The 20733-nt window shown below is 52.0% G+C and overlaps 1 protein-coding gene across 2 annotated transcripts in view; it reads right to left on the bottom strand.

Moving 5' to 3' along the window:
- Positions 1 to 12473: 12473 nt before the first annotated feature.
- Positions 12474 to 20733, bottom strand: part of FBXO21 (F-box protein 21) — a 29652-nt gene continuing 21392 nt past the window's right edge. Inside the window, exons 10-12 of one of the 2 annotated variants that reach the window (XM_049788801.1) lie at positions 18550 to 18761; positions 16529 to 16686; positions 12474 to 13042 (exon numbers count right to left, since the gene is read on the bottom strand). In XM_049788801.1, the coding sequence (XP_049644758.1) occupies positions 12855 to 13042; positions 16529 to 16686; positions 18550 to 18761 (558 nt within the window). In that variant the 3' untranslated portion in view covers positions 12474 to 12854. The remainder of the gene's footprint in view (positions 13043 to 16528; positions 16687 to 18549; positions 18762 to 20733) is intronic. The other variant, XM_049788802.1, reaches the window with a different exon arrangement.

The raw sequence follows: 20733 nt of genomic DNA, 5'->3' as shown, positions 1-20733 counted from the left end.
AGACAGAACTGGGTGAGAAGGTGACTTTGGGCAGGTCACATATCTTTCCTGGCTTTATTTTAGTATGTGCTTATAAACAAGAAAATCTCCTGGGTTTGGCTTTTAAAACACGGGTTTGAGGAGAGGGTTGGAGTGATAGTACAGCTGGTAAGGTACTTGCCTTGCAGGAGACCTGTGTGGGTTCGATCCCCAGCGCCCCATATGGTCAATCCTCAGGAGTCCCCAAGGAGTGAGCACAGAGTCAGGAGTAAGTCCTGAACAAAACAGATTTATCCTGGGCCAGAGTAATAGCACAGGGGTAGGGCATTTGCCTTGCATGCAGCCAACCCAGAACAGACCCCGGCTCTATTTCCGGCATCCCATATGGTCCCTGGAGCCTGCCAGGAGTGATTTTGAGGGCAGAGCCAGGAGTAACCCCTGAGCACAGCCGGGTGTGACCCAAAAACCAAAAAAAAAAAAGGGGGCTGGAGCAATGGCACGTCCAAGGGGATGGAGCTACAATGCTCAGAGGTGCAAAAGAACCCTAGATCCATAGGCCTGGGTTCAAGCCCAGTCTGTTGGATGTTCCCCAGAGTCAGGAAGGTGAGGGGAGCAGAATGCAGGGGCCTCTTCCTTCTCCCTGCTGGCAGAATTGGTCCCATCCCAGGGTCCTGAAGCAGCTCACCATCGGTGGTTCCTGCCCCTTTCCAGCACTTTTGTCAAGACCTGGGGGTTCAGCCCACTCTCCCCAGAGGCCCGAGCACTGGCAGCTGTTGCTAAGCTGGAGAAAACCCACATTGCCCCCAAAAGGCACAGAGGGGGCTGTACAGCTCCCAAGGCCGCAGAAAACAGCTCCGGCAGGCCCCGCCGCTATTCTTAGTCCCTCCCGGGAACACACCCCCGCCTGTTGGAGCCTCCAGACTTCAGGGGCTTTTATAAATAACCTAGCAAAGGTGGGGAGCGCTGCACACCCGCGTACCTCGAGGGCAGATGTTCAGAGTCTGTGCCATGGGTGCCACGGGTGCAAACTTCTGAAAACGTGCGCTATGCGCCCTGGTGAATGCGTCTCAGCTGAGCGCTGAGGTTTCTGGGGAGGCTGAGCACCGGGCAGGGGTTTAAATCCCAGCCCAACCCACCAGCTCCTCAGTGCCTCCTGGCATTGCAGCTTGCAACTTTGCGCAGCTAGGACGGTGGCACCAACCGAGCCATGTTGGGTGCATGAAGCCCTTGGGGACTGCAGATGGGAGGAAGAGGTGGAGGGGGTGGGAAGAGGAAGCTTGCTCGGTTGCTGAAGCTTTGCTGCTCCCTGAGGCTCCCTGGGGAAGTGGGGGACAGATGATCTGAAGCCTGAGCTGGGAAGTCTGTGTGGGCCAGCGCCTCCTGCTGGGAATTCCACCCTCTGGGGCCAGCTGTGTCTCACCCCTTCTTGAGACCTTGGGCAACTGCCACCTTAACTCCCCTTCTCCTTGAGTCTCAGTTTCCTGTAGATATAAAATGGGGTCAGTACAGTGGTGAATGCCTTTGCACCCCTCCAACCCCTTTGGAGAGCATTACCCCATCACCCCATCACTCCTAGTCGCCGATATTCCACCCCCTGGACAGCCTGGGGAGTGCAGGGATGGGCAGATGAGGAAGCTATCCTGGCAGGGCAGGGTGAAGCCAGCAGTGTGGATGCCACAAACCAAATCTATCAATACTATAACACTGGACCTCATATTCCCATAAATTGAGAAGTTACAAGTTATTGGTTAAAGCAGCTAGGCTATAGTATTTTTTCTTTTCCTTCCTTCCTTCCTTCCTTCCTTCCTTCCTTCCTTCCTTCCTTCCTTCCTTCCTTCCTTCCTTCCTTCCTTCCTTCCTTCCTTCCTTCCTTCCTTCCTTCCTTCCTCTTTCTTTCTTTCTTTTTGGTTTTTGGGTTACACTTGGCTGCACTCAGGGGTTACTCCTGGTTCCATGCTCAGAAATAGCTCCTGGCAGGCTTGGGGGACCATATGGGATGCCGGGATTAGACCAATGACCTTCTGCATGAAAGGCAAACGCTTTACCTCCAGGTTATCTCTCCAGTATTTTTTTTTCCTAATAGCCTAACTACTTTATTGAGGTAGCCACCAGGATTTTGCTACATTTTTGTCTTTTTAATAAAATATGGTCTTACTTAGCAGGGCTCAGTGTAGCCTCAGAAGCTACCAAATCTACACCCATACTGGGTTGAGAAGGGACAACATACAGTGACAGTTGAGCCAGGTTCCTTCCCTGACATCTCCCATGATTCCCCCCTTTTCTTTTCCCTTCACCAGGAATGATCCCTGAGCCAGGAGTAAGCCCTGAGCATCACCAGATGTGAGCTTACCACCCCAAAAAATAAAACTCACAAAGAAAATAGGCTCATTTAAACAGCATCCATCCAGCCCTAGTGACAGAAGTGCTTAGTTTATGGGGGCAGAGATGGGGACAAGCCATGGGTGTTGAGGACTACTCTGGGAGGTGCTAGGATACCCCACTACATCACGGGAGCGATCTCAGTCCCCCAAAGCATGTTCTCACTGTTTTGAACTCACTAGTCAGCCCCCCCCAGAAGGCGGCCACCCCTCCCAAGTGGTACCCAGACATTGGTACTGGCTGGTGCTGTGCTGGCTAGTTAGGGGCCAGGGTGAGAACTAGCTCCCTTATGCCACCCCCAGGCATTGAGGGTGAAGCCAACTTTGGGTTCCCACAAATGTCCACACTGCTGGCTCCATCCTGCTCTGCCAGGATGGCCGCCCCATCTCCCCATCCCTGCACACCATAGGCTGTCCAGGGGGTGGAATATCAGTGACTAGGAGTGATGGGGTGATGGGGTAATGCTCTCCAAAGGGGTTGGAGGGGTGCAAAGGCGTTCACCATTCATCTGCAAAGAGCCCCCCTCTCTGCACCCACCCCTCTTCCCACTATCTCCCAAGGCCAGTTTTAAACTCTTTCTGTTTTTGTTTTTTTTTTCTGGGGGGGGGGAAGGGTCATATTCGGCGATGCTCAGGGGTTACTCCTGGCTCAGCATTCAGAAATCCCTCCTGGAACCATATGGGATGCTGGGCATCGAACCACACCATCCGTCCTGGACCATTGGGGTGCAAGGCAAACCCTACTGCTGTGGTATCTCTCCGGCCCCTCCCCAAAGCCAGTTTTTGTTTGTTCGTTTGTTTTTAGGCCACACCCAGTGACACTCAGGTTACTCCTAGCTATGTGCTCAGAAATCGCTCCTGGCTTGGGGGACCAAATGGGACACCGGGGGATCGAACCACGGTCTGTCCTAGGCTAGCGTGCGCAAGGCCTTACGCCCTGTGCCACTGCTCCAGCTCCCCCAAAGACAGTTTTAAACTCCTTCTGGGTAATTGTCTTCAGTGCTGTTATAGAGGAAAGCGAAATGGGGTTGGGGCTGCAAAATCAGGTCGGAGATTTCAGGGGATACCTAAAGGCTAGATAACATTCATCAGTGGGAAGTGAACTGGGGACCAAGTACGACTTCAGATGCCAGGACCCCTGCTCCCGTGTGGAGTGGGATCTGACTCTTCCAGCATTCGTGGAAGATCCTGGGGGGACTGGGGGCAAACAAACAAATCCCTTTCTTTCTGGAAGGCCACAGAGCAGTTTGCAAGACTGCAGGGGTAGATCAGATGGAACACGAAAGAGATGAAGAAGAAATCAAGCGCAGGGATTGCTCTTTCAGACCCTGTGTTGTCGCAGAAAGTAACCGATGGAAATTTTGGATTCTAAGTGTTAGTAATGTTGGAATTTGGCATCTCCAGAGGCCTTGAGAATTTCATTTTAAGCTAATTGAATAATCCATTACAGCTGGACCTTTCCCCTCCCTATGGCAAACGACACATATCATAAAACTGTCCACTTTGGGGACCAGAATGATAGTACAGCTGTAGGGCATTTGCCTTGCATGTGGCTGACCCAGGATGGACTCGGGTTCGATTCTCAGCATCCCACATGGTTTACAAACCTGCCAGGAGCGATTTCTGAATGCAGAACCAGGAGTAATCCCTGAGCGCCGCTGAGTGTGACCCGAAAACCTAAAACAAACAAACAAGGGGGCCGGAGAGAGCATGGAGGTAAGGAGTTTGCCTTTCATGCAGAAGGATGGTGGTTCGAATCCCAGCATCCCATATGGTCCCTGTGCCTGCCAGGGGCGATTTCTGAGCATAGAGCCAGGAGTAACCCCTGAGCGCTGCCGGGTATGACCCAAAAGCCGAAAAACAAACAAACAAACAAAAAAACTGTCCACCTTGCCCTCTCTTATAAGTTCTCAGTTTCCTGCTTTTTCACCAACTTATTGGACAGGTGTTGAAGCTGAAGGTTTATGTGAGCACAGAGTTTTCAAACAGTTTTCTACTATTTTTTTGTTGTTGTTGTTGTTTTTTGGGCCACACCCGGCGTTGCTCAGGGGTTACTCCTGGCTGTCTGCTCAGAAATAGCTCCTGGCAGGCACGGGGGACCATATGGGACACCGGGATTTGAACCAACCACCTTTGGTCCTGGATCGGCTGCTTGCAAGGCAAATGCCGCTGTGCTATCTCTCCGGGCCCAGCTTTCTACTATTTTACTAACATTTAAGGATTACTACATATAAGGGTTTGACTTATTTGATGTTTTAGAGTCTTGGAAACACTTGGGAAGGTCGTAGAAAGTGCTTAGGCAGAAATGCAATTGAATGCACTTGAGATATTTGAGGTATCTTAAGCAGATTTTTAGAAACAGTTGTAAAACACAGATAACGTTAAGCAAACTATTGAGATTTACCCACACACAGACTTAGGGAGGGATTGGCATCCTGAAATTCTATTTGCAATAGTAAATACATGACTGCATTTATTTGGGGGGGGTCCACACCTAACTGTACTCAGGAGCTACTCTTTTTTTTTTTTTTTGGGTTTGGGGTCACACCCGGATGCTCAGGAGTTATACCTGGTTCGGCGCTCAGAAGTCACTCTTGGCAGGATCAGGGGACCATATGAAATGCCAGGTTTCAAACCAGTGTCTGTCCTGTGTTGCCTGCGTGCAAGGCAAACGTCTTACCACTGTGCTATCATTCCGACCCTCTCAGGAGCTACTTAACTCCTGGCTCTGCTCATGTCACTCACTACTGGCAAAGCTTTGGGAAGAATATATATGTAGGTTGGCAGGATGCAAGATAAGCACCTCATCTCCTGTACTATCTTTTTGTTTTTGTTTTTATTTTTGGGTCACACCTGGCAGCGCTCGGGGGTTTACTCCTGGCTCTCTGCTCAGAAATCGCTCCTGGCAGGCTCAGGGACCACATGGGATGCTAGGATTCGAATCATCGACCTTCTGCATGAAAGGCAAATGTCTCACCTCCATTCTATCTCTCTGGTCACTCCAGTACTATCTAATACCTGAGTTTGAGTTTAGTTTGGGAGCCATACCTGGCAGTCTTCAGGGCTTACTCCTGGCCCCACACTGAGGAATTACTCCTAGTGCCGCTCAGGGAACTATATGGAATGCTGGGGATTGAACCCGGATCAGCTGCTTGCAAGGTGTTTTTTTTTGGGGGGGGGGGCTCACACCCAGCAGCGCTCAGGGGTTACTCCTGGCTCCATGCTCAAAATTTGCTCCTGGCAGGCTCGGGGGACCATATGGGATGCCGGGATTTGAACCAATGGCCTTCTGCATGAAAGGCAAATGCCTTACCTTCATACTAACTCTCCAGCCCCAGCTGCATGCAAGGTAAATGCCCTCCATGCTGTACTATCTCTGTATCACCCCTTCTTGCCTCCCACAACTGAATTTCATTTATTTTTGGGGCCGGAGTGATAGCTCAGTGGTAGAGGATTTGCCTTACACGTGACCAACCCAGGATGGATCCAGTTCTATTCTCGGCATCCCATATGGTTCCCCGAGCTTGCCAGGAGCAATTTCTTTCTTTCTTTTCTTTTCTTTTTTTCTTTTTTTTTTTTTTTTTTTGGTTTTTCGGCCACACCTGCTTGATGCTCAGGGGTTATTCCTGGCTAAGCACTCAGAAATTGCCTCTGGCTTGGGGGGACCATATGGGACTCCGGGGGAGCGAACCTCGGTCCTTCCTTGGCTAGTGCTTGCAAGGCAAGCACTTACCTTACCTCTAGCGCCACCTCACCGGCCCCCAGGAGCAATTTCTGAGTGCAGAGTCAGGAGTAACCCCTGAGCACCACTGGCTATGGTGCCCAAAAAAGCAAACAAAAAAAGAATTTTATTTATTTATTTATTTATTTATTTATTTATTGTTTTGGGGCTGCACCAGGCAGTGCTCAGGGGTTATTCCTGGCTCTGCACTCAGAAATTACTCCTGAGAGTAATCCCCATAGGGTATGTCAGGGATTGAACTCCAGTAGTTCTTGTGCAAGGCAAATACCCTCCCAGTTGTGCTGCTGTGCTATTGACCTGGTCCGTGACTGAATATTAAAGAAAGTAGTTAATCTCTGAGCCATCTGTTAAAGTCTTTAAAACCATCATGTACTCTACTGAAAAATCAACACATCACAGCCTGGAACTCCTCCATGCCTGTGGCATTACCACACCCACACTTGGTTGGGGTTAGAAGCCAGCAGTGGGGGACAGAGTAGTCTTCAAATACAGTCCTCAGGGTCCAGCCTCTGTTCCTGGTGTCCTAGGCCTGCATTTCTACGAGGCACAGCCAGTTTGGGGTTTAAAGTCCCCCACTGCAGAGACCAACAGTGCCCTGGGGCCCCTAAGTGATGCTCCAGCCAGAGCAGCCCTTTCCCTGCAGGGTGCTGGAAGGGTGCCACCACAGCACAGGGGGACTGGACTGACTTGACTGTCCAGGGACAAGGAAACTTCACTGGGGTGACATCTGTGGCCTCCATCCCCAGCAGAGCCAGCCACTGAAGTTGAGGGTGCTGGCTGTCCAGACATAGTTTGAAGGGGACAGCACATGCCTTGCAGGTCTGAGGCGCTGGGGCTCACCCCCAGCCCTAGGGTATGGGCCCAGTGACTGTAGCACAGTGTGTGTGTGTGTGTGGCAGCTCTGAGCACTGCCAAGTGAGTTTGGTTCCCGTAAACCACAGCGAAGTCAGTGCCTGGCACTGTCCCCACTTCCTGGGCACAGCTCAGGTCTGGCTGCCAGCTGGATCCTGGATGGATTGCCCTGTGGCCTTGCTAAGAGTCCCAGGTCGTGCATGCATGCGCTCATTTGAGGAGGCGGGAGAGCTGAAGATGTCTCCAAGTTGTGCCTGAGAGGGAGGTGGGTGAAGAGATGTGATTACTAAGGTGGAGGAGGTGAGAGAGGGAAAGAGATCAGGAGGGGTGAGATGGCTAACAGCGGGAAGCCTGAAGCTTCCATATGGGATACTGGGGTATCCAGTAACCCAGGTCTGTCCCAGGTAGGCCTTTTGCAAGGCAAAAGCCCTCCCACTGTGCTATCTTTCCAGCCTCTCGCTCTACTTTATTTTAGATCAAAAGTCTGTTTGCAAAAATATACTAAGGTGGGGCCGGAGTGATAGCACAGCAGTAGGGTGTTTGCCTTGTACGAAGTTGACCTAGGGTTTGATCCCTGGCGTCCCATATGGTCCCCCAAGCCAGGAGTGATTTCTGAGTGCAGAGCCAGGAGTAACCCCTGAGCATCACTGGTGTGGCCCCAAAACCAATATATATATATATATATATAGCATATATATATGCTAAGGAGTCTGAATAATAGTACAGGTAGGGCATTTGCTTTCCTTGTAGCCCACCCCAGTTTGATCTCTGGCATCCCATATGGTTCCCAGAGCACCGCCAGGAGTAATTCCTAAGTGCAGAGCTAAGAGGAACCCCTGAGCATTGCCAGGTATGGCTCTAAAACAAAACAAACAACAAATAAAATACCTACACTTGGAAGATAACCAGTAAGCGATGGGTGAGGGGCTACTGGGATACCAAGTCCAAGTGGGAAAGAAGATGGACATGATGAGAGGAAGGTATTGGAGGCCCAGGCCATCAGATGCCCACCCAAGCTGTCAGCAGCTCAGCTGTGGAACAGTCCATGAAGAGGCTGAGAGCACCAAAGGCTGAGAGACCGGATGTTCAGACTCAACCCAGCCCACCATCTGCTTCTGTAAATAAAGTTTTATTGGCACATAGCTGCACAGATTCACTAAAGGCTGCCAAATCACATGTGGAGAAACCGGGGGTGCCAAGAACTGGGAGCATGGCACAGGACAGGGGGTACAGGTTGACAGGAAGCAACCATAAAGGCAAGGGACCATAGTGACCTGGACCAGGAAGGTTGTTGGGGGGGGGGTCCTGGTCATGGGGGCAGGATGGATGGGAGCTATGGTTTGCTCCTTTCTCCCCCACCCTGCCCTGAGTCTCTTGAGCACCACAGGCTGAGGCTGTGCTGGGAAATAAAAAGGGGGCAAAGCACTGGAGCCCCCCCACTGATGCAACTTCTAAGGGAGGGAGCTGCAGAGGTCAGGCCAGAGGGCGCATAACACCTGGGCTTGGCTCTGTGCCCCTGGGGGCCCACAAAAGGGAGGGGGTGCATGGCCTCAAAGTGTCACAGCTGGAAGGATACACAGGGCCTTCGGGGGACACCAAGCTATTCTTGGAGGTGACTTCTGGAGCTGTGCGAGGAGGCTCAAGCACATGTTCCAGGACTGCTATGGAAACGGGACTTTTGTAGAGGGGCCTGGAGCAACCCCACAACCCAGTGCCCTTCACCTCCTATAATGAGCAGCTCCAGGTTGACCTCAAAGGGAAGAACAGCATGTATTGGGATGCTGGAGCTCCTAGCAAGCTCCGACAGGAATGGGCACTCAGGACCAAGTGTGGGTGTGGGGGGCAAGAGCCAGAAATCCCTGACTTCTTGTGGAGGATGTCAGGAGGGGTCCAGGACCCCCAAGAGAGGGGGCTGAGCCTCAGGAGACAGCCAAGGTGGTTGGGGGAAATTAGGGTGCTATCACAATTAGTTGGGAGCGAGAGAGTGAGGGGGGACAAGGGTATTATCAGTTAGTGGGGAGGGAGAGAGACAGAGGCAGAGAGAAACGACAAAGGAGGAAACAGCAGTGGAAAGTTCTGGAAAAGAATGCTGAGTTCAAGTCTTGGCACAGAGGTGAGTGGCTAAGGAATCATTGCCAGTGCAATCAAGGGCTGATAAAAAACAAATACAAGCCTTGGACTGGCCCCCAAATCCTTTGGGAGCAGAAAGCAGAAGCCACACAGTACTCTGTAGCACCTCCTGAGCCCCTACACCCCAAAACTTGGAATGGACCAGGGCAGACTCAAGTTCATCTGGGGAACCCGCTCACTGCTCTGAACTCTCCAGCTTTTCCATTTCTGTCCAAATAGGTATGGTCTCTGCCCTCTGCCTGTGACTAGGGGAAGGTGAGTAAGTGCAGGGCTGTGGGTCTGGGGTGGGGGGGGCATATAAAGTAGCTCCCAATCCGTGCCCCCACTGTGGGGGTCCCCTTGACTTCTGGATGGGCTGGAGAGTGCTAAGCTGAGGTGCAGCGGATGGCAGGAATGATGTGACCCTGATGCCAGCTGTCCCAGCTAAATAGGGACAGCAGGCAGCAACAGGAGGGGGCAGCTTCCTCCTTTCCCTTCCCTCCTGTTAGGTGCCCTGCCAGGGGCAGAGCCTGGTCTCAACATGGCTGCTGAAAGGGGAGCAGCCGGTCCTCTCCCCATTACTGAGAAAGTTCCCCTCACCCTACTGCTCTGCCCTTTGGGAGGTCCCTTAGAGCCAGCGTCACCCTCTCAAAGGCTACAGGGCTTTTCCGTGCCAGCCGCACCCTTTCGCTCATGGAACAAACAGTTGCCAGCCTCAAATGCTGAGTTGGCAGGTCCAGGCCATGCCAGGTGGAAACTGGCTGCTGCTGGGCAAAGGAGAAGCTGGCTCGAGGCGACTGTGACCAAGTGGCACCAGTCAGCTCCTGGGGGTTCCTGGCCTGGTCTCCACTTTCATAAACATGGTGGGAGGCAAGGCAGACCCTGCAAACTTGACCTCACCGCTCTCAACAGCTCCATCAGCTTGCTTCGTTCTGCCATCACTCGTTTTATTTATTTTTTAGGCCACACCTAGAGGCGCTCAGAGATTACTGCTGGCTCTGCACTTAAAAGTCACTCCTGGCAGGTTCAGGGGAGCCATATGGGATGCTGGGGATTGAAGCCAGGTCCATTCCGGGTTGGCAGTGTGCAAGGCAAATGCCCTACTGCTGTACTATCACTCTGGCTCCTATCTTAATTTTTTAGTGAAGCAAAATAGTTTTAGTAATAAATCTCACTAAAAATTTAAGGGATGAGAGAAATGTTTGTTCAAGAGAGAACATGGGCTTCTCCAGAGGGGCTGTGCCTGTTTGATTATTCAATAAAAAACCAGGAATACCCGAGATACGCTTCTCCCCCAGCTTTTTGGCTCCATGGTCAGGCTTATGGACAAGGTGGTCATTGTGAGGACCAGGAGCAGCGGCACCCAAGAGTTAGTAGCCACTGAGAACTCAGACAAGGGCCAGTGGGTCCTGCCTCAGGCCACATAGCCATAGCCAAGCCCTGCATTTCTTTTGGGGGGCTGCCCCCCAAAAGAGACTGGCCACCACGGAAGATCCTGCTCTGCAGGGCTCAGCTGACGCCTGCACATGGAACAGCGGTTGATCCCCTGGCCAGCTGCTCATTTAGACTCTCACGCTGGCTCTAATGAGCCAAGGATTGTCGCTATCTGTGGCCTAACTGGTCTGACACGGCTGACAATCTCTCGACAAGACAGAATGGAGGTCTCACCTGCTGTGGCTCTTGGACTGTCTACCAGGGAGGGACAGACAGTGGCCATCTACTCTATTGTCTGCTCAGAGAGGCTTGGCAGCAGTGACAAGAACCAAGGACGCAGGCGCAGGACCAGCTTGTGGCACCTGACTGCCAACCTACCCCAGCCGAGCTGTGACATCTTGCTCTATGGGTCTCCCCAAAACCTCTACGCTCTCAGAAGCTCTGGAAGGGAAGATGGGAAGAAAAAAGGCGACGGGTTACGAAGAGGGATCCTCAGCAGCGCAATGCTGGACTGAGCATCCTGGCTTGGGAAGGAACTGGGGCGGGCCCTTTGCGGGATTTCTCTGGGTAAAGTTCCATTTATTAATCATTGTACAAAAGAACTGTGCCATTCAGAGAAAAGAAGTCACTATATCCAAATCATTCTGTATTTTAACATTGCGAAAGTTCTAGTTTTGTAACAGGGATCCTTATTTTTTTTGAAATGGAGAAAAATTTTTGAAAAAAAAAAAACTTTTAAAAAGAAACTTATGATTTTATTAGAGTACAGGATCCAAAACACATTTTTAGAAAAATATAAAGTGCCCAAATACCGACGTACACAGGTGACACCAGCTTCGCAGAGCTAGATGAAGCATTCATGGAGAAAACACGTTAAAAACAGGCTAGGTACATATGTACATGGGGCGGGAAGGGGCAAACCACCCATTCTCAGCTTCAATGTTAGTCTAAGAGAAAAAGGAATTAAACCATAAAACCAATGATCGTGACGCTCAGCATGCTCCAGTTTCTTGGGAATGTACCTCACCCCAGTCCCCAATCCTCTTCCTTTAAAGAGCTGCGTGGCACCCTTGGGCTCCAGCTGGTGTGAGTAGTTGGGTCCCAAGTGCAACCATCTGAACCATCTGCCAATGAGGAGAAGACTGTTTCAGGACTGCCCCTCCCCGCCCCCCAGAGTTCCAAGGGCAGGAGCAGAGGATTGTGGAAAGGGAGTGAGGGGACAGGTAGAGACCAGCTGGCTGGCAGGGGTGAAGGAGAGGGAAAGCAGGGAAGGCTCTGAGCCTACAGGATAGCTCTACCCCAGCACTCCCCAGCCTCCTGGTCTCCTCTCTGTGCCCAACTGTCACCCCAGGAGAGGCAGCCCAGCCTCCCGCCCATGACCAAGAAAAAGCAGACCAGGAAACTCCTTTGCCCTCATGCTGGCTCTGTAGATTTTTCTGCTTCCAAAAGCGAGATTTGGGTCTTCGGAGACCATGTGATGTGGCTTCTAAACACATACATTTCAACATCAGGTTGTACTTCTCACTATGCGACATAACCCGCCATCGATGTAACATCTACGCATGATACTGCAGTCAAATTTTTTTGAAAAAGTCATTCTTAAGGGAGAAAAAGCAGATGAATGTGGAAAGAAAGGTCCATTGCCAGGGCCATCAACAGGCTTTGTTTTTCTCAGAGACGGCTATGTACTAAAACGGAAAAGGAAGGGCTTGGAGCGCTATTCCAAAAGCGAGAGAGAGACCGCAACCTTCCCACACTCCCCACGAAGAGAGGCCCTGGCCCCGACACTGTCAGCTGCCAGAGAGACGCCGTGGAGTAGGACCAACAAGATTCACTAACCTCTCTGGCAGAGAGGCTGCCAGGGCCACAGACAGCTCCACTCCTCAACAAGCAACAAGACTGGGGTTGAAGGGGACGGTTATCCAGCCTGGGAAGTGGATGCGTTGTCCCCCAGGAGTCAGGAGGAAGTGGCCACCGGCACAAGAGCCCCTCTGACCAGCACACAGAATGCACCGGATGTGTGTGGAAAGATGGATGGATGGACAGAGAGAAGAGGAGGAGTCTACAGCGTCAGCTGGGAGGCCTCAGGAGGACAGAATGTCACAAACTGTCACCACAGGACAAGCGTACAAGCCATGCCACTGAACACAGGGCCTCTCGGGGGCAGGCTCACTAGTGTAGGCGGAGGACCCCGTCTCTGTGGCTGGAGGAGAGCGCACGTGTTCTGGAAACATCAGGGGTCGCTGCCAGTGAGCGCTGGCAGGACAGCTGCGCGGTGGTCCTGGTGGTGCAGGCAAGCGCTGAGGGAGCTTCGGGACAGCTCCGAACCCCGGTGTCTTGGGGCTGCCAGTGAACGCTAGCTACTCGGCACTGTCCTTCTTGGTGATGTAGATGTTTTGTACCGTCTCGTACACGGACTCCAGGTCCTCGGGGTAGCGGATCTCGAGCTCGGCGTTGGGGACGTAGTGCGTGCCGGTGAACTCAGAGAAGTAGCGGCCCACGTCGGGGTGGGAGATCTCTTGAGGTTCCACGTTGTACTCCAGGTTTTCTGTAAGGGGAGAGGCACAGGGAGAGTCTGTGAGGGGCCCTGGGCGCTGGGTCATGGGGATAGTCCCACAGGACTCGCCACCATCATCCTCTAGGACTCTGGGCAGAAAGGAGGAGCCGTGCCCAGTCAGTCAGCCCTGAGGCCGTGGGCTGAAGCCTGGAGCAGCGGAGGGAACGAGAGCCCCTCACCTCTGCGGCAGGGGGAGGACCCCCTCCCGGGACCACAAGAAGTGTTTCTGTTGCCCTTGAATCTGGAGGCTTCCTCACAGCCCTTCTGAGGCCTTTCCTAGGCCAGAGGAAAGAAGTCTCTGTAGTTCCTTTCAGGAATCCCGAGGTGGAACCAGGAAAAAGGGCAGCGGGGACTAATGCGAAGGAAACCTCTGGCTCCATTAAAAGTACAACAGTTCGGGGCCGGGCGGTGGCGCTAAAGGTAAGGTGCCTGACTTGCTTGCGCTAGCCTTGGACGGACCGCGGTTCGATCCCCCGGTGTCCCATATGGTCCCCCAAGCCAGGAGCAACTTCTGAGCACATAGCCAGGAGTATACCGGGTGTGGCCCAAAAACCAAAAAAAAAAAAAAAAAAAAAAAAAGTACAACAGTTCAGGGCCGGAGCGATGGCGCAATGGTGGGGCATTTGCCTTGCACGCAGCTGACCCAGGACAAGCCTGAGTTCAATCCCCAGCATCCCATATGGTCCCCCGAGCTTGCCAGGAGCAATTTCTGAGCAAATAGCCAGGAATGACCCCTGAGCGACACTGGGTGTGGCACAAAAACCAAAAAAAAAAAAAAAAAAAAAAGTACAATAGTTCTCGAGGGCCTTCTTCTGAGGGAGTTTGGGGGGCAGTGTCCAAGTTGTGCTCAGTGGCTTGAGGGCCCCTCCCTGAGATTCTCAACCAACAGGCTCATGTTTCAGTGCAAGGGTCGCAGTATCGATGCTGCTGGGTGCCAGACACATGCGTGGCTGCATGCAAATCGAGCACTCGGCCCCAAAGGCCCCACAGACCAGGCTCATCCACTTGGGGACTAGGAGCCATGTTATTCTGAGCAACTCCTCAAAGCTAGTCTTGCACCTCATGACTGAACTCCACATCTTCCAACCCGGCATCTGACTTGGGTCCTGAACTGTTAAGTATCTGCATGCCATATCCCTGGAGAAATGGGTCTGTAAGCAGGGGTTGCTATGGGAAATGATCCAAAGCAGGCTGAGAGGGTTAATTACAACAAAGAGGAGATAGAGGGTGAAGAGGGAGAGGGAGAGGGAGAGAGGGAGAGGGAGGAGGAAAAGAGAGAGAGAGAGAGAGAGAGAGAGAGAGAGAGAGAGAGAGAGAGAGGAGAGAGAGAGAGAGGAGAGAGAGAGAGAGAGAGAGAGAGAGAGAGAGAGAGGAGAGAGAGAGAGAGAGAGTGTGAGAGAGAGAGAGAGAGAGAGAGAGTGTTGCCTGCCAGACCTGCAGTCTAGTTTTTATTGAGTACAGAGCAGGAGAGAAAGGACAAAAAGCCTATCCTGAGCTGGTCCGGCCCAAGAATGTCTGAGACAAGTAAGAAGAGATATTAAGTCGGAAAATCTGTTTTGGGTGAAACCTAGTTGTAAACAAACAGACACAAAAAACCACAAAGAAACCGGAGATGATTTTTGCTTTGGGTGAAATCAAGTTCTAGACTGAACCAACACCGAGCCATCTGGCGGGCCAGCAGCACTCTCCACAGGGCACAGGACTGAGAAACGGCGGTGATGTGATACCAGCATGCACCAGAACAGTGACAGATCTGCCCCCTGGTGGCAGGAAGCGGCCATAAACCAGAGGGGATGCGGCTGCATCCAGAGGGGCTCATCCAGAGGGGTGAGGCGGGACCAGGAAGGAAAAGGCTTTTCTTCTTTTCTTGGGGGGTGGGGGTGGGGTGGGGGGGGCATGCAGGCTGGAGCAGCCCAGAGCACTCACAGGCTTGCAGCTTGCACAGGCACTCAGTGGGCAGCCACAAGGCTCGACCTGGCTTACGGAAGTAAACAGCTGACAATTCGGGCCAAAATGTTTTAAAAGGTCACTTCATGCAAATATAAATCAACCCATCAATGTTCAAAAATATATTTAAGCTGTAAATGAAGATCTAGTCTCTTTGAAGGCCCCTCCCCACCCTGGGGAAAAAGGCTTAAATGGAGAATAAAACTGCCCCAATTTGGGGAGACAGCATGGAGGTAAGGCGTTTGCCTTTCATGCAGAAGGTCATCGGTTCTAATCCCGGTGTACCATATGGTCCCCTGAGCTTGCCAGGAGCAATTTCTGAGCATGGATCCAGGAGTAACCCCTGAGCACTGCCGGGTGAGACCCAAAAACGAAAAAAAACAAAAAACAAACAAACGAAAAAAAACTGCCCCAATTTATAAAAACTTAGAACAGATAGGAGGGGACAGAGGTAGAAGAAAGGAGGGAGAGGGACAGAGCACAGAGATGGAGGAAAAGCACCACTTTGCAATTCTTACAGTGACTTATTTGGGCAGCAAGGAGGGGCCACAGGTGTGAAGTCAAACCCCTGGGCTAAAAGCGCAGGAGGGTCAGAGAGCCCAAAGGGGCTGCTACCCTCTTGTGTAGCTGCAAAGGGCAACTGGTCCAACCTACCACAGCACGACCCTGACCTCAGAAGCAGTGCCCGAACCATGGAATTCCCTGTGTACAGATAACAAAAGGCAAGGAAGCAGTAAGATAGATCTAGAATGTTCCACCTTACTTGTCAGAGCCAGTCATGTGAAAAGGGGGGGGGGGGGGAAACACAGGAAGAGAAACTGGTCCTTTTTTCATGAGACACAAGCAAACATAGATAGGGGGTCTGGTTCTAGAAGGACTCAAACCACTGGTGAATCTGAATACAGATCCAATGTGGGGTGTCGAGGGCTGACTTCTATGATGGCGGATCACTCAGTGTGGAGAAGCAGCCTTACTCTGTGGAGATGTAGGACTTAAGTGTTCATGTCTCGCTAGCCCGACCAGCACTGACCAACATCTGGTGCTCTTGTCACTGCTGTCTGCACGCCTGCCATGAGATGGATGGAGCCAGGCCACCGAGCAGGACGCAGTGCAGGGCAAGACACCAGCCTCGAAGCACACAAGGAACAGTCACAGTTGACAATCAATTGGAGTTAGAGGTGAGGGGAGTCGTAGCCCACTGAGCCAGCGGGCCCCAGATCATGTCAGGGCCAGAGGGGGGAATCTGTACTGCCCAAACACCCTTTGGCCAGGCTGGGAATGTGGAGATGCCACCGGTATGGAGCCTGCTGGAAAGAACCTCCAGCTGAAGTGGAGGAACATGCCTGATGGCAGGATACTGTATGGCTGGACATAAGGAGACTTGGCAGGTACAACAGGGGTCCACGGTGAGCAGGCATTAGGCCCAGGGAAGGGTGCACTCCAGCTCAGGGCCCAGGGGCTGACCCAGAGGCAGGCACAGAGACCTGAGAAGGTAGAGAGAAACACAGAAGAATCAAGGAGCTAACTTACCCTGGGCTGCGTATCTGCAAGAACCATCCTCCACAAGGACGTTGTAGAAAGGCTGGTGGTGGCCGTGCGGCAGGCTGTGAACATTCATGTTCCGGATCCACTCATGCCCCATCATGCAGGTGGGGTCCCAGCCGTAGATGACGCAGTTGTAGCCGTACCTGGGCAGCAGGGAAGCAGCACTGAATCAGTGCCCGGGCACTGCCAGGCTGCTGAGGAGCGGAGATGGGCCCAGCTTCTCCTGTGAGCGCACTTGCTGGCTCACTCATGGCCCGCCCATTCCCTGTGCAGGCCCCACGGCATAAAGGCCTTGGAGCCAAGCAACACCTTGAGGGTTCAGAGAAAGCAAATGCTTTCCACAGAGCAAAGGGAGAACCCTGACCCTGGTTATCTGGGGTAGAAAAGCAGCAGGCCCAAGTCTGATGGTAACACTACACAGTCAGCTCTTAGTGGAACTAGGACAAAGACATAAAACGCAGAACTTATAAAATAACTGTGTGTGACTCAGAATTGGGAAGATATTTTTAAACAAGGCACTAGCCTGGCAAGTCCTAAAGGGGAAAAAGACTGATCAATATGACAACAGGGAAGGGCCCTGATCCAGAATAAAAATATAGGGGACAAATGGAGAAACCTGGGTTCTTACAGGGCTCCAGAACTCCTTTTGGGTATGAATTTCGTTCTTCCAAAGCAAGAAGGGAGCCCTCACCTCCAGAGCCATACCGAGGGGACTGCAGCTGGAGGGACAATGATGATGGGGAAGGACCGTGATGATGACTTGGGGGAACTGTGATGACTGGCCCTGTTGTTTGAATGGCTAAAGTCAATTTCCCATGGGAAGGAATGTCAACTGTGCCACTGTGCCTCTCTATATTGTGACATATTTTAAGGTTCACAATTTAAAAATATAAACAAGGGCTGGACAGGCAGGACTTGCATGCTGGCAACTTGGGCTTCATCCTCAGCGCCCCACACAATCTATCACCTGAATCTGGTCAGGAATGACCCTGAGCACCTCTACTGGGTATGGCCCCCAAAAAATAAAGAAAAAAAAAAAAAGGAAAGAAAAATGGATGTAGGTAATGGGAATGTTGCACTGATGACGGGGGGTGTTCTTTATATGACTGAAACCCAACTACAATCATGTCTGTAATCAAGGTGCTTAAATATTTAAAAAAATGACAAACAAACAAACAAAAAAACACTGACCACAAACTGGGAATAAATAGTTGCAACTGCATTAAAGGGCTGGGGTTCTATTTCAGGGTAAGGTGTTGGCCTTGCATGAGTTTCACCTGGTCTGGTTTCATCTCTGGCATCAATATGGTCCCCTGAACAGGTAATCCTGGAGTACCCAAACTGGGGGTGACTCAAACTAAAAAAGAAAGCCGTAAGTAGCCGTTCACCTGAGCAGAACCCGTAAAGGCAGCCAGGGAAAGGCTCATAAAGCCCACTTACCACCAGGTTCCCTTTGGAGGGTCCGGAGAGATAGTAAAGTGGTAGGGCATTTGCCTTGCATGTGGCTGACTCGGGAGAGACCCGGCTCAATTCCAGGCATCCATATAATCCCCCAACCTGCCAGGGGTGATTTTTAAATGCAGAGACAGGAGTGACCCCTGAGTGCTACTGAGTGTGGCCCCAAAACCAACCAACAGACCAATCAAGTTAAAAAAAAAACCCTAAGTTCCCTTTAGAAACCACCTAGGCTAAGTAGAAACAGCAAGCCAGACTCCTTCGTCACAGAACCACTTTGTAACGGCTTCCTAGAGCCCAGTGAACTTAACGTGGGCCTAGACAGCACTCAACGGATCCCCATCTATCATAGGGCTGTGGAGACGGCAGAGAGCATGTGCAGAACTGAGACCAAGTGCTACTAGCCACTGCCATGCTTGCACAGAAAAGGGCCAACAAGCTACCAGTCACTAATAGCCCCAGCTGGCCTGCAGTCTTCCATGTCCGGGTGGGCAGGTGGCGGACGCTGCTTCTTCAGGACGATGGCCCAAAGGCCGGGGCTGGACACTCACCTCTTGTGCTTCATTATGAGCCCAATGGAGTAGAAGACATCCCTGTGCTTCTCATGCGAACGGAGCTTCACCTCCACCCCCACCTCCTCCTTCTTGCGCTCGATGTGCTCGAGCGTGTGCTGCACCAGGTAGCCCACCGCCCCGTGCTGCCCGGGGTCCAGGGTCTGGATGTGCTGCAGGATGTCCAGCACCTTCAACACAAGGCAGAAAGACTAGGAGATAATATTTTCATTTAGGCCTTTTCTGGCTCGCGCCACGGGTCTTCGAGCTAGCTAACCTGAGAGGGGGCAGCACTGTGGGCCCTGGCAGAGGGAGGGTCTGGACGGTGTTTCTCTGCCCAGACACCTTGACACCACCAGAGTGAATGCAAAGCCTCACTTGGAAATGTGTGTGTGTGTGTGTGTGTGTGTGTGTGTGTGTGTGTGTGTGTGTGTATGTGTGTATGTGTGTGTTCGTTCCAGTTGGGTTTACTCAGTACAAAGTGGGGAGACTGTCCCCCAGCCCTAATGTGGGGATGCAGATACAGCTTGGGTGGGAATAGCCGCTGGAAACACACTGTTCGCTTCCAGAAGGGGCACCACATTCTTTTCTTTCTTGGGGGCTTGGAAACCTTGGAGCAGGAGTTCCATGTCCTAAGCCCCAAGTGCACCGCACTGGCTGTCCACTCAGGAATAGGAACAAAGGCTGAGAAGCAGCTTCCATGCAGCTACTCACTCACTCACTCGGATAGCTGCAAAGTTTCTACAGGTAACCCCAAAGAACAGCTACTCTGTCACGGGATAGCCTGGGTTCTAGCCCCAACAATGGGAAGCCTGCTGTTTCTACCCAAGTCCATCAGGGATGACTAAGAGCTGCTCTATTTTGTGAGACCCCTGAGTTTATGGGGAAAAGAAAGAAAGAAAGAGAGAGAGAAGGAAGGAAGGAAGGAAGGAAGGAAGGAAGGAAGGAAGGAAGGAAGGAAGGAAGGAAGGAAGGAAGGAAGGAAGGAAGGAAGGAAGGAAGGAAGGAAGGAAGGAAGGAAGGAAGGAAGGAAGAAAGAAAGAAAGAAAGAAAGAAAGTCTATATTTATGAAGTCTAGGCCTCCGGTTTAGAAGCCCAACCTTATCCTCCAGATTGAGAAGTTCAGAATGACTGGATGTGGTTCTAAGCCACATCCGAGGAACTGCACATCTCTCTCGATCCTCCCCACCACAAGGTCAGCCCCACAATCCCCACCAGAGTCCTTCGAGAATTAGGCTTCATGAGGTGAATGAGGATACGAATCCTGAACCTCAACTGCCCTCATCCCCAAAGACTAGGAATCTCAACGACATAGAAAGGGCAGAATAGCCCCCTCCAAGGACCCCACACTTTGCTTCAACCTTCCAGCTTCTAGTCTTCTTCCGTGGCCATATATGTGCAGTCTTGGAGACACTAACAACGAAGGCTTCAGAGCTCCCAGTGCCAACTTGGAGAAGCCACTTTCCTTTCTCATTCTTTTTTATGGGGGGAAAATCTGGGCCTCTTTGGCAGTGCTCAGGATCATTCCTGACAGGACTCAAGAACCACAGAATGCCAGGGATCGGGCCCAGGCCAGTCACATGCCAGGCAAATGCCCTGCCTGTTGTGTTATCTGTTGGGTCCCAAACCCCACACTCATGCCTGCACAGCCCTGAGCTGCTCCTACATGCTTCAACATGGCTGCACCTGCTTGTGGCCACCTGCCCCACTACTAGGAGGGAGAAAACCAGGAGTCTGAAGAGCACAGTCTCTCTTGTTGGAACTGTCAAAGGAGATAGGGTTCAGGGACCATTATTGAGTGGGCAGGGACAGATGGGGCGGGCAGGACCGTGATCTGGGGACACAAGCCCATTGCCTTCCTGCAGACCTAGTTGACACGGGACCAGGAAGCAAGCCTCTGGTTGCATGTCCAGGCCTAACGCATCACAGTGACTTTGGGGACAGAGACCTCAGGAGACCACTTGTCAGTAGGTACACTTTTCCCTGTAACAAGCTCGAGTGAATTCTTCAGACTTAGAGGATCCTGGGAGGCTAAAGGGCTGCTAGAGACAGTGAGAGCACACAGGGGCAAGTGGGCGAAGCCATGTGTGATACAGGGGTACAGTCAGGACCCTTGCCCTGCTGCCCTCTCTCTGGTGCACGCTGTCCTAGCTCCCTCCTTGAAGGCTCCAGGCTTGGGGTCCT

Source organism: Suncus etruscus, chromosome 15 (assembly GCF_024139225.1).
Source record: "Suncus etruscus isolate mSunEtr1 chromosome 15, mSunEtr1.pri.cur, whole genome shotgun sequence".
Classification (NCBI taxonomy): domain Eukaryota; kingdom Metazoa; phylum Chordata; class Mammalia; order Eulipotyphla; family Soricidae; genus Suncus; species Suncus etruscus.
The sequence above is the reverse complement of the archived record's forward strand: the minus strand, read 5'-3'. Positions and strand labels throughout refer to the sequence as shown.